The sequence below is a fragment of the Pristis pectinata genome, chromosome 7, assembly GCF_009764475.1.
Source record: "Pristis pectinata isolate sPriPec2 chromosome 7, sPriPec2.1.pri, whole genome shotgun sequence".
Classification (NCBI taxonomy): Eukaryota; Metazoa; Chordata; class Chondrichthyes; order Rhinopristiformes; family Pristidae; genus Pristis; species Pristis pectinata.
In genome coordinates, this window is record NC_067411.1 from 38,593,779 (window position 1) to 38,606,526 (window position 12,748).

Below are 12,748 nucleotides of genomic sequence, written 5' to 3' on the forward strand. Positions count from 1 at the left end.
ATCCAGACAGCATTAACACTAATAAGTGGTTGAAAATATAAATTTAGAGGAGTACGGTACAGTTTACAAGATCGCGAAGTGGAATTGCGAATAAGACAAACTGGTGCAAAATAAAACCAGTTTTGGCCCATGGAAGCTCTTCCTAATGCCGACCCTAAAAATGACAGCAAGGAGATTAGGCCGTGTTTAAAGATATTGGCGGGACTTGATAACGAAGAGCATGTTATTGCAGCATTAACTTTTAATGCTGTGGCTGGGTTTTAGAAGGACATTCTCCTTTAACAGTGTGTGATGTGGCTGCTTTGCTTGTTATCCACCGGTGGCAGCAGTGAGTCTTCTGTGTTTCCATTTCCACCCATGGTTCTCTCGCTCGTTCTGAGCACTGCTTGCTGGTTGGCGCGGGCAGAGAAACTGGCGTTTGCTCATATTACCGACACACTGAGTGTAGATCGTCAAGACTGACTTCTTGCTTGGATTAACAAATTCATCATCTTAGACCATTTAAAATAAAAAAAATGGACATGAAAAAGAGAATCCATTTGGAACTGCGGAACAGAACGCCGTCTGATGTAAGCTCCCTCCCTCTTCCTCACTGTAATTTTGTAACTAACATTTTTTGGGTGTTAGTTTTGTTGGCGTTACTTTAACAATATTAAGGTAGTCGTGACCCTTTGGTGACCACATGGTTTACATTTTATTTCTTTTGTAGCGGGACTATAAATTTAGAGAAGCGAGTTTATAAAGGAGGAGGGGAGATTTGAAACAAAATATACAGAGGCATATGTATAAATTTATTTAAGTATCAAAAGAGTGAGGCGGGAGTTGCTGCTGTGTTGCAATTTAACTGTTTGAAAGCTGGTTTTGTTTTTGGAGGAGCAGAATTAATGGGAACTTTCTGCTGTAGTGGGGGGCGTATCTCCTCTCAGGACGTGGAGGGATGAAGGAGACATCGTCTCTCTCCCTGGAATTTTTTTTTGTAAGGCACTGGAAGCCATATTTGTAACATACAGTCAAGGCGCCCTTTTAAAGAGAGCACGGGGAGGGGGTTAATCTCCATGGAGAGTTATATTTTTATTTTTTTTAATTTGGTAAGGCACCGGTCTTTGATGCATTTTCTGGATCAGATTACACTATCTATCTTATTTACGATCACCACGTAGGCACCCTCCCTCGTTTTAATGTTTGTGACAAGGGTCAAATATTAAATATGCAGCTTCGATTTGTGTTTACCAAGGGATAATGTGCTACAATTTAAACAACCCAATATCGCGCGATTGCAGAGATGGCGACAAGTTTATCATTTGGTTTATCCAATTTGGCTCAAATTAGTTGCAAAAGGTAAATCTACTCAGTAAACTTTTTTTTGGAGGGGGCGCGAGGAAGAATTGCTGTATCGTTTCCTTTGGGCATAAGGAACATGGTTCGGATGCTTCCCGCCACGCGTGTTATTGGTTTTCCGTAGGTGTTTTGCTCGGGGAGAGGAAGATTTGTCTTCAGCGCAATCCGACTACAGAGCTGACCCGAGGGTTATCATTAATATCTTTCTTTTTGGCCAAAGATTCGGTTTGCGAAATGACCCGATGTGGGTGGGTGGGTGTTGGGTGAGAGATCCTCCAGCTCGATACTTGCGAGAGTTCGCCATGTTGGTAGCACGTTTTCTACCCGAGCAGCACTTAAAAGACACAATTTTTTAATATATATTTTTAGAAAGCTATAACAACAAAATACGCCTGCAGAAGTTTCCTGGAATCCAATGTGACTCGTTAGAAGAGGAGATGTCTAGCTTTAAAATAATTTTTACGTTGCTGTGTGTCTCCGTTATACGTTGCTGTTGTGGCGAAAAGGCTTGTCTTTGCGCTCTTTAGCCGGTCTGGAGCTGCCTGCCGAGGCGACCCGGCTCCAGGTGCCTTTTGAAACAGGCGAGCGACTCGCGCTACATTGTAATCCGGGCACTGATCAATTTCCCACCCCCCACACCAATTCTTGCTGGAACGCACCGCTGGCTCTTTTGCTACATCACGTTCCGAAATGGAACCTTCAAAGGCGCCGCCAAAGTATCCCCGGAGCGAAATGTATCCATTCTGCAAATGTCGCCGTGTTCTAATCATTTAAAGGAAGTGGGGGAAGAGAAGGGCTGACGTCATTGGACAGTGCACCCACCACTGGGGTAGGCGAGGAAGAAGCTTGTTGTTTGATAAATTGCCCCCCTTTGTGTGTCCCTTAAGTTTCTCTCTTAAACATCCCCTTCCCCGACATAAACACGAAGTTTGCATGAAATTGAAAGCAATTGAACAAAGTATGCGAGGAGGGTAAAGGAAATATAGGAGTGCACGGTAGAGTCGTTCAGCGTCAAAAAAGGCGATGTAGCCTTTGCAGTGAATATTTTGTTGAACAACGATTAATACCAGCGTAATTCGAAAAACACGGGCCATCGTTTCTTTCCAGTTTGGGATTGCTGTAGATATTGGGTTAGGGCACAATTCACAGGAAAGTATCACTAATTACACTATATAAGATCCCAGTAGTCCTCGGATCTTTGCGCCTTATGAGCATTATGGATTTTAATCAACAAATAAAATCCCGCAGATGCTAGAAATCTGAAATAAAAAATAAAAATGCTGGATTTAGCAGATCAGACAAGCATCTTTGGAAAGGAAAGCAGTTAATATTTAATACATAAGCTTTTAAACTCATTTTAAGCAGTTAATATTTAAGCTTTCATTGGGATTTCTGATGAAAGGTCATATAGTTGTGCAGCACAGAAACAGACCCCTTGGCCCACCATTGTTCTGACCTAAACTAATCCTATTTACCCAGATCTGGCCTGTAGCCTTTTATGCTTTGGCTCCTTCTAGCCGAAAAATTGTCCATTTCTCTCTCCACTGTTGCGCCTGACCTGCAGCACTTTGTTTTTATTTCTGGACATGAATCAGTTCACCACTGGTGGGCATACCTGTAGCTGTTTGGGGCCCAAGCTCTGGAATTTCCCCACACTCCCTCCATCTTTCCATTTTTAGCTGTTCAGTTATCCAGTTTTGAAGAGCAAGCTTGTCAGCACAACATGGTGGGACGAAGGGCCTGTATTGTGCTGTATTGTTCTATGGTAAGCTTTTGGTCAGCTTCCTTAATATGTGTGTTTTGAAAGATTTTGCCAAATTTTGTTTGATAACACTCCAATAAGGTGCTTTGGGATGTATTACAACACTGAGGATGCTATTTAAACAAGTTTTATTCTCTTTCCCCACTTCACTCCACTTTCCACTCTTTCCCATATTAGTGTGACTGCTACTGCTTTTTAAGCTATTTCGAGCTCCATCTATGCTTTGTTACTAAAATTCTAGTTTTAGGTCTTTATAACCGATTATACAAAGTCAACATTGTTGAAACAGATTTCGTAACTAAAATTATTTGTTTTCTGGTTGCCCGAAATTGGTGGTGTGGTACAACTCAAATGACTGTGAGGAAAAGTTCCACAGTGTAAAGCATAATCCTTTTTAGGGGTGATCTTTGTCATAGTTTGTTCTAAACACAGATACTGCACAGAGATCCCTACCTTCTGAGTGCAATGCAGCATAAAATCTATGCAGATTACTGGCGTAACTAAAGCCCTCCTATTTGGGTGCCACCAGTGAATTGTACTCTTGCCTCTCAGTCAGATGTCTCGCTCTGGAGACGTGTGCATAAAATGAAGTTGACAATTCAGTGCAGTACTGAAGGAGTGCTGTGCTGTTGGAAGCTCTGTCTTTTGAATGAAGCATCAAAATAAAGTCTTATCTGCCCTCTTGTGAGAACATTCAAGATCACAAGAGAATTGTTTTGAAGGAAACACAAGTGGTTAACCTCGTTTCTTGGCCAAAATTTTATCCCTCAGCTATCATTCAAAACAGTTATCTGGCCATTAATATATTACTAATTGCCAGAGCTTGCTGCTTGTTATTTGGCTGCCACATTTTCTACAGTACGACTGTGGGTTAATTGGCTGTACAGCTCTTTGGCATGCCCAGTGGTCACAAAAGGTGGCTTTCTTCACTGGATTTGTTATGATAATGCCCTTATTAAGAGATGCAAATTGGTAATGGCTTTGATATCAAATTATCCTGATTGCACTTGCCAAATTCCCATGTTCCAGATATGTTGGGTGGTATACTCCCTTTTAATTCTTTATATCATTAGGTGTGGTGGTGCTGCAACTTGATTTATTTTTGCTGGTGCACAGCATTCTGCATAACTGGAGCAGTGCCATGAATCTTCCTTGTACGTGCCCTGTGCTGAGTGTGGTTTTGAGGTTTACAATTTAATTGCTGCAAGTAAAACCATCTAGCAACTGAGTTTTGTCTGAGCCCCGAGGATTTATAACTGAAAGGTATCTCAAAAGTTGGGAAAAGAAAGAAGTGCATTTATTTAGTATATTCTGTGCCCCTTTGGAGTGACCCAAAGTAGTTTGCAACAAATGAGGCATTTTTGAACTGTTGTCAATGTAATGTAGGAAACATATGCACAGAAAGTTCCTGTAAACAATTTGATAATTATGAGATGATCAGTGTCACTATAAGACTATGTAGACTACATATAAAGAGAATTATATACAGTATACTACAGAAAGGCCAGGACAACAGGGCTGTTCTTTGAAATGGTAAAAGGGAATCTTTTTACACCCATCTGATAGCAGCCTTATTTTTAATTACTCACCCCAAAGACATTGGGCTAGGAATCCCCTTGCACAGCTCAAAACATAAAATCATTGCTTTGTGGCTGAAAATTGATGATCCAGTGTAAAGAGCACATCTTGGTGTCTTTGCACCTGATGGGAAATTCAACTACTGACTTTTTGGCATACTCACTGGTAAAACATTAGCCCTCCTATTTAGGTGTCCCCAGTCAGTCACATTCTTGCCTCTCAGTCAGGGGGTTGTGAATTTGTCTTCCTCTGGGATGTGACAGACAGAATTTCCTCTATCTGGGGGGAAAAGAAGTTCTCATTTACTTGCAGAACAATTGGGCTTTGCTAAGTTTCCCCTGAAACTCTACCATTTCAAGGGCCAATATTCAAACTTCATGTTAAAATACTGAGGTTTCTGATCTCCTGGGACCTTGTATGCAGCCTCTTAGCTACTGGAAGGCAGGGTCATGGTCACTCTCAAGTCCTTAGCCTCAAGCTGTTGCTGCTGATCTCTGCCAGATCTCACAGTTTTCTGCTTGGTGCTGCATAAGGAAGGTCACCCAAGCTCTGTACTCAAGGAGAGAAGATTTCATCGACTTCTCCTTCAGCCCACAGCAGCTGGCAGTGCAAGCGCAGGTTTCCCCAAGTACAGTAATTCATAGAGTGCAGTGACGTCATAGGGACCTCCCTGGAAGTCTTCTACCAGGCTGTACCTTCAAGCATAAAAAAAGAACATGCCACCTGCAGGCAGTTTTCTTCACTAGAGACACAAGAGACTGCAGATGCTGGAATCTGGAGCAACACAAAAAGCTGGAGGAATTCAGCAGGCCAGGCAGCATCGGTGGAGGGAAATGGACAGTTGACGTTTTGAGTTGAGACCCTCCCTCAGATCTGAAAGAGGGGAGATAGCCAGTATAAAAAACTGGAGGGAAGGGGTGGAACAAGGGCAGATGATTGGTGGATCTGGGTGGGGGGGGGGAGGGGAGAGAGTTTTCTTCACCTGTCTATTCAAAGCTGTGGGAACACTCTCCCACCCCTGGCCATCATTGGAATATCTAGTGATTCATTAGCACACTCCCCTAGAGCTGGAAGATTGTTACTTGCATAGTGGTGTGTCCCTTTAAGAGTTGTCTTTAGAGGTTGCACCTGGTGGGCTCAATGCTGGCAGCTGTATAGATCTTGCAGTAGATCAATAAGGAACACCATTTGAAACTTAGGGGGAAATCCAGCTACAGTGTTCTATGAACTTTCCTGAATTGAAGATTCCTGTTCTTTATGCAACTTTCACAAGCAGCATTAGGGTGACCTATAACACTGCTTTAATGGCATTAAGAACAACTAAACCAATATCTAGATCCACAAGTCAGTACTGCAGTGGAATATCAGATAGTACTCTGGTCTCTGGACTGAGACTTGAATTCTAAATCTTTTTCACTCCAGGGTGCTATGAAATGACCCCTGCCTTCCGTGTAGTTAAGTCCAATTGGTACACCATTTAGCACTTTGAGTTTGCTTTATCCCTTACCAGAACAGATGATCTAGTCATTATCATTGACGTTTGTGGAAATTTTCTGATAATAAAATGGCAACTGCTTTTCCTGTGATATAATAGCGACTGTACTTAAAAGTATTTCCCTTAAATCCTGGCTTGGTCATCTGTATCTTAACTTCATTAGATCATCAGAAAGTAAATGTAGCAGCTGTTCATTGTACAGATGATCCCACCAAAATGAAATTCAATTGATGTAAATGTTGGTGGTGTAATTTTAGGGAGGAATATTGGTTCCACAGCTCTCAATTTGACAGCTATTGAGCAGACAGAAGTATAAATTGACTTCGCCATCTCATTGGAAGGATGACGCCATGTGTAGCAGCATTATTTTATGTTCCACTGAAACCAAGTGATCAAAGCCTGAAGACTTGTACAGAAGGCCATGCAGCCCTTCATTGCCTGTCCCAGCTCTTTGAAAGAACTGTTCGGTTATTTGTAGTTGCATACTCTCCATCGTAGCCCAGCACAAATTTTTTCTTCAGACATTTATCCCTTGAATGTCAGCATTGAATCCACTATCCTTGAAGACAATATGTTCCAAATTGCACCTTGCTTCACAAAATAAATTCTGAGACACAAAAAATTCTCCCTGTTTTCTTCATGATGTATTTGAATTATTTTCAATTAACATAATTCTGGTCCTTTTGCAACCAGAAACAAGTTTCTCCTTATTAGTAAAAAAAACTTCTGAACGCCTCTATTAAATCTTCCCTCTAACTTCTCTGATGAGAACTGCCCCAGCATCTCCCCGTCTTCACATAACTGAAGTCACTCATCCCAGGAACCACTCTGGTAAGTCTTCCCCACCCTCTCCACAACCTTGGAATATAGAAAGCTACAGCACAGGAACTGGCCCACAATGTTTGTGCCAAATTAAATTAATCCCATCTGGCTACAAGTGTTGTATATCCCACCATTCCTTGCCTGTTTATACGGTTGTCTAAATGTCTCTTAAACATTACTGTTATATTGTCGTCCATCACTTCCCCAGGCAGTGCATTCCAGGCAGCGACTAATCTCTGCAAAAAAAAGGGCCATATGCTGCCTTTACCACCCTATCTTCTTGTGTTGCCACTTTTAGGGAGCTATGAACTTGCACCCCAAGGTCCCTCTGTACATCAGTGCTCTTGAAGGTCCTGCCATTTACTTTCCTCTTGCATTTGACCTCTCAACGTGCAACAACTCAAACTTGTCTAGATTAAACTTCATCTACCATTTCTCCACCGATATTTACAACTGATTTATATCCTGCTGTATCGTTTGACAACCTTCCTTTCTATCCACAACTCTGCCAATATTTCTGTTGTCTGCAAATTTGCTAATCAGCCCGCCTTACATTTTCCCCTTAACGTCCTTCCTGGAGAGTGGTGGCCAGATTTGGAAACAGTGGTCTCATTGGCGACTAGTCTGTGATTTGTCGAGATTTACTGTAACTTCCTTTATGATCTGCACTTGCATTTATTGTGGAACTAAATTCAAACAACTTTGAGATGTGACATTTCTTACCCTGTACAAAGCTATTTGTATTTTATAAAAACAAGGCAGCTGGATTGCATTCTTTATAATCCATTATCTATTTCCTGCATTGACACATTGTGGCACTTGGAATGATTATTTTGTTTCTACACTTAAGTTCTTTCCCTTTTCTGTTTTATGCTTTCCCTAACTAACTGGTCAGGCACCCTTGTGCTCTACAAGTGACCACAAGGTGGTGCTGATCTTTTAGTCTGCATCCAGTAATAGCATTTATTTTGTATGTTAAGGCGAAGAATCAGAGGTTTTCATTTGCATAGGGTTGTTCTGCATCTCGGGTTGTTTCATAGTTCTTTGCAACCAATGCAATACTGCTGAACTGTAGTTACTGTTGTTTAAATGAGAAATTGAGCAGCAGTCAGCTCTCACAAATAGCAATGTGATAATGACCAGAAAATCTATTTAATTGATGTTGATTGAGGGCTACGTATTGACCAAGACTTTGGGAACTCCTTTGCTTGCCTCTTACGTTCAGGTTAGGGAGTGGAGGGGGCCTTGATTTGACATCCTGCCCAAAAAAACTACATCGCTGGCACCTTGGCACTTCTACAGTATCTCACCAGGAACGCCAGCCTCCACTGTTGCATTTAGGTTTCTAGCATAGGAATTAAATCTTTTACTAAAAGCTGCCCACACCATCACCACTGTCAACATGGGCAAATAAAACACTTTTTACTGGTTTGTACCAACGTAGAAGGTCTCAAAGAATGGAGGAAAATCTTCCAGTGACCTGGGCAATATGATTCTTAAACTAATATCAGTTTTTTAATGAAAATAGATTACCTCATTGTTGCTTGTAGAATCCTGCTGTGCACTTTAGCTGCCTGGTTTTCTACATTGTAACTGTTGCTATACTTTAAAATGTATTTTGCTGACTGTTAACATGCTTTTGGACAACTACACGGCATGAAGTGCATTGCAAAAAAGAAATCCCCTCTTTAGGTTGTGGGACATGAATAATACGTGTGCAAGCGAACGTTTGTACCACTCATGTTGCTGTTTAGTTGAAATGAAGATTTGTTTCAAATGCTGTGTCTCAAATCGGACTTTGATGATTGGCTGGAGTAGAGGGCATTCCTGCAGAATACAGTGTTGCACAAGTTCAAATATCTTACATTGGAAGGGAGATGACCACATGGATTAGTCTATCCAATCTCGTTGCTCTCCTATATGTTGGGAGCAGGAGTCTTTAGATTCAGTGTGCTCTCCAATTCTCTCTTTGTGGGCATCTTTCACCCTGAATACAATCTCATTTCATTGGTGGGCATCTTCCCAGTCCCTTCAACTTAACTAGGATTGTTTTCCTCAGAAGAGAGCAAGCCAAGGGAAGGTTTAATCGATGTGAATCAAATAATGACTGACAGAGGCAGAATGAATAAGAAAGAACTTAATTCCCTTTCAGAAGGTTAAGGGGGCATAGATTTTGAAATTAATTTGTGGAAGGAGTCGAGATGCGATTTTTGTTTTTCCCCAGGGAGTGGTGGGATCTGGGATATTGCCTGAATGGGTGATGGAGCTCCAAACTTATAGCACACTTAAAGATGTTGAGGGAGAACTTGATGGCTGTAGACCAAGAGTAGGTAAGCTGTAAGGAATAAGATGGAGAGCTCCTTCTCACTTGGCAAGGACCCGAAAGGCTGAATGCCATGAATTCCTGAGTCCAGACACAATAATCTCTTACCAAAACAAGAACTGTGTAGTCCGGACACCCTTATGATTCTCTACACACAGCTGCTATTGAAGGTAAATAGTTACTGTTGTTTCCCTGAAATTGATGGAAATACTCAGTGGATCAGAGCGAATTAGTGTTTCAGTTAATAACATGGTGTTTAGGAGATTCGAGGGGAAAAAAGGACAGGGTGGAAGGCAGTTGGCCAGAGGAAATTAATTGCCAAAATAAATAATAGTAAAAAGGTTTGGTAATGGGATAAAAGAATAGCCCAGAGGAGGTATAAATGGTAGGTCTCCAAGATGGAGAAAAATTCACAGTTTTTAAAAGTGGTTTCTTCTTTTTGCTTAATGCTTATACATGGCTGTAAGTTGCACTCTTTTTCTTTCAAATTAGAAGGCTGAAAGTTCAAATCCTCAGAAGTTTGAACTCAGATATTCAGACTGCCACTGCAATGTAGTACCGAGGGAGTGCTGCACTATTGGAGGATCTTCGTTTTGGGTGTTAAACAGGGTTGGCCAACTCACTCAGGAAGGTTTCAAAGGGAATTATCAATACTGTCTAGGTTAAAATATATCCCTCAAATAGTACCAACAAAAAGAAACCATTACCGTAGAAGCCTGCTTTGTGCAAATTAGCTCCCATGTTTTGTGCATTACAACTGTGACTGCATTTAACGAATGCAACTTAATTGGCTATAAGGTGCTCTAGGATGACCAGCTTTAGTAAGAGGGGTCTATAGAACGTCAATGGCTTACTTCATTCCTCTTCATCAATCCTTCCCTATGGCAGTTATCATAGCCCATTCTCCTCATCTGTTCCTTGGCTCCTTTAGGACTTGCTCCATTGGGTTGCTGTTGGAGCCACTTACCATTGGTTTCTCTGTCACTATATGTCACATGTTACACATTTCAACTCCTGAGTTGCATTTTTTTTGTGTGTGTGGTTAAATTGCTCATGTTCTTGATTTCCATAGAGAGTGAGCAGTGATGGCCCACTATTGTTGGTCCAGCCACAAGTTGAGAACCTGTGCAAACCTGTTTATAATTCGCTTGTAAATCTTCCTGTATGACATTCACAAGGTTTTATTCTTCCCCCACTCCCGCACTACCAAACCATTTTGTTGTCCTGTGTCTAATCTAATGTAGTGACAATTGGTTGTAAGATTGTAACCTTAGAACAATTAATTTGTCTTTGTTGCAAGATCTGCAAACTAACACCATCGCTTCTCAAGGGCACAGCCATTGTTGCTCAGTGGTTTACTGTGGACCAACAGTTGTTTTTCTGCCATTAGCCTGAAGACATTGAGGCTTATTTGTAGCACTCTCAAGGCTAGCGTAGTTGAAGCTGCCTAATTTAATATAGTCAAGACCACACAGCAACAACTTTCATTCATATAATGTCTTTACCATGGTGGAAGTGTACAAATAACACTAAATGGGTGGGAAATCAAACAAAAACTTGATTTGAGCCACACATGAGATACGAGGTGAGAAAGCCAAAGGCATGGTCGAATATAAGGTTGTAAAGGAGAAGGGAGAGAGATGTAAGAGATTTGGGGAGAGATTATTTTGTGCCCTTAATGTATTCCAACTTCAATGGTCATAAGAACACTATCAAACAAAATTTGACCCTGAGCCTCACGTTGAGACATTAGGGCTGACGACCAAACATTTGGTCAAAATGATAATTTCTTTGGAACATCTTAAAAGAAGAAGGTGAAGAGATTTAGAGAAGAATATTTAGAGCTTGGCAGCTGAAGGTTTAGTGCCAATGGTGCAGTTGTAGAGAAACTGGGGTGCCTGCAAAGATGGAATTGGGGCAGAGGGTTGTGGGGACCAGATGGGGTGAGGCCAGATGGATCTGAAAGCATGGATGAGACTTTCGAAAGCAAGACTGTAAATCAGCAAGTTCAGTGGTGACAGGTGATCTGGACTTGTTAGTAGAATCTGAGGGGGAGTTGTTGAGAATGTGGAGAGAATAAAATAGGTTGGGGTAGGATCAGAGTAAATGGTTGGCATGGACTTGGTGGCCAAAGGGCCTTTTTCCGTGCTGTATCTCTCTATTGACTCTATGAAGTAGACGTGGATACTCTCAGTTTTACATTGGTTATTATGTGATAGAGCTGAGGTGGGGCACAGACTGATGAAGTGACGGAGGTGAAAATAGATTGTATTAGTGAGTGCACATATGTGTGTTCCCAATCCTATCTCTAGGTGATATATAACACCAAGCTTGTTCATTTCCAGACAGTTACTAGGGAGAGGGATGGAGTCAGTGGTTAGGAAATGGAAGTTTTATGAAGCTGGCAAAATACTTTAGCTTTGATCTTTCCAATATGTGGTGGGAAGAAGGTTCTCTTGATCTAGTATTGAACGTTAGATAAGTGTTTCAAGGACATTGTAGGGATTGAGGGAGACAGGGTGTGGTAGAGCTGAATTCACTGGGTTGTCAATGGTATGATGCATTCCTTTATTTTTAATTTTGGAGCAGATTCAAAAGGTAAGACAAGCAATTGAAAAGAAAATTACATGCAGCTATGGGGAAAGAATCAGTAAGTGAAGAGTGTGAGTAAATGTACTGCTTTCTTAAAAGCTAGTATGGGTATGATGGTGTGAATAGCCTCTTGTGGTGTACAGTTCTGCCAAATTTTAACCAATTAATGTTTCCACAACGATTTAAACAGAACCAGATAAAGACTTGTTTTTAGAGGGGTGGGGAAGGTGGATCCCTGCATCTGAAGTGCAGTCCAGATGAACGGTCGTGACCTGAAACTTTGATTGTCCATTTCCCTCCATAGATGCTACCTGACCCGCTGAGGTCCACTGGCACTTTGTGTGTTGCTCCAGATTTCCAGCATCAGCAACCTCTTGTGTCTCCTGTTTATATCATTTTGTAAATTCTGCAACTTGTGATATCAGTTAGGAAGACGGACGGGAGCAGAGGGTGTGTGGTAAAGCCGGGATTTCAGGTCCTAATCCAAGGCACCATCCTAGAAATACGTTACTGTTCCATCATCATCACTAGGTCAATATCCTGGAAGCCCCTACTCAGTAGCACTGTGGGGCTAGCTTTCCCAGATGGCGACACCTTGGAGCAGCTTGTAGAGCCGCTGCCTTGCAATGCCAGAGACCAGGGTTCAATCCTGACCTCGGGTGCTGCCTTTCTGGAGCTTCAACGTTTTTCCTGTCACCGTGTGGGTTTCTTCCAGGTGCTTCAGTTTCCTCCCACAGATCAAAGAAGTTGGTGGGTAGTAAGTCGCCCGTAGTGCGTAGGTGAGTGGTAGAACCGGGGGAGTTGATATGAAACAACAAATAATCCGTTGGAGGAACTC

The 12,748-nt window shown here is 41.7% G+C and overlaps 1 protein-coding gene across 2 annotated transcripts in view; it reads left to right on the forward strand.

Moving 5' to 3' along the window:
• Positions 1-349: 349 nt before the first annotated feature.
• anp32b (acidic (leucine-rich) nuclear phosphoprotein 32 family, member B) overlaps positions 350-12,748 on the forward strand; it is a 43,023-nt gene continuing 30,624 nt past the window's right edge. The window contains exon 1 of one of the 2 annotated variants that reach the window (XM_052020077.1): positions 350-569. In XM_052020077.1, the coding sequence (XP_051876037.1) occupies positions 516-569 (54 nt within the window). In that variant the 5' untranslated portion in view covers positions 350-515. The remainder of the gene's footprint in view (positions 570-12,748) is intronic. The other variant, XM_052020076.1, reaches the window with a different exon arrangement.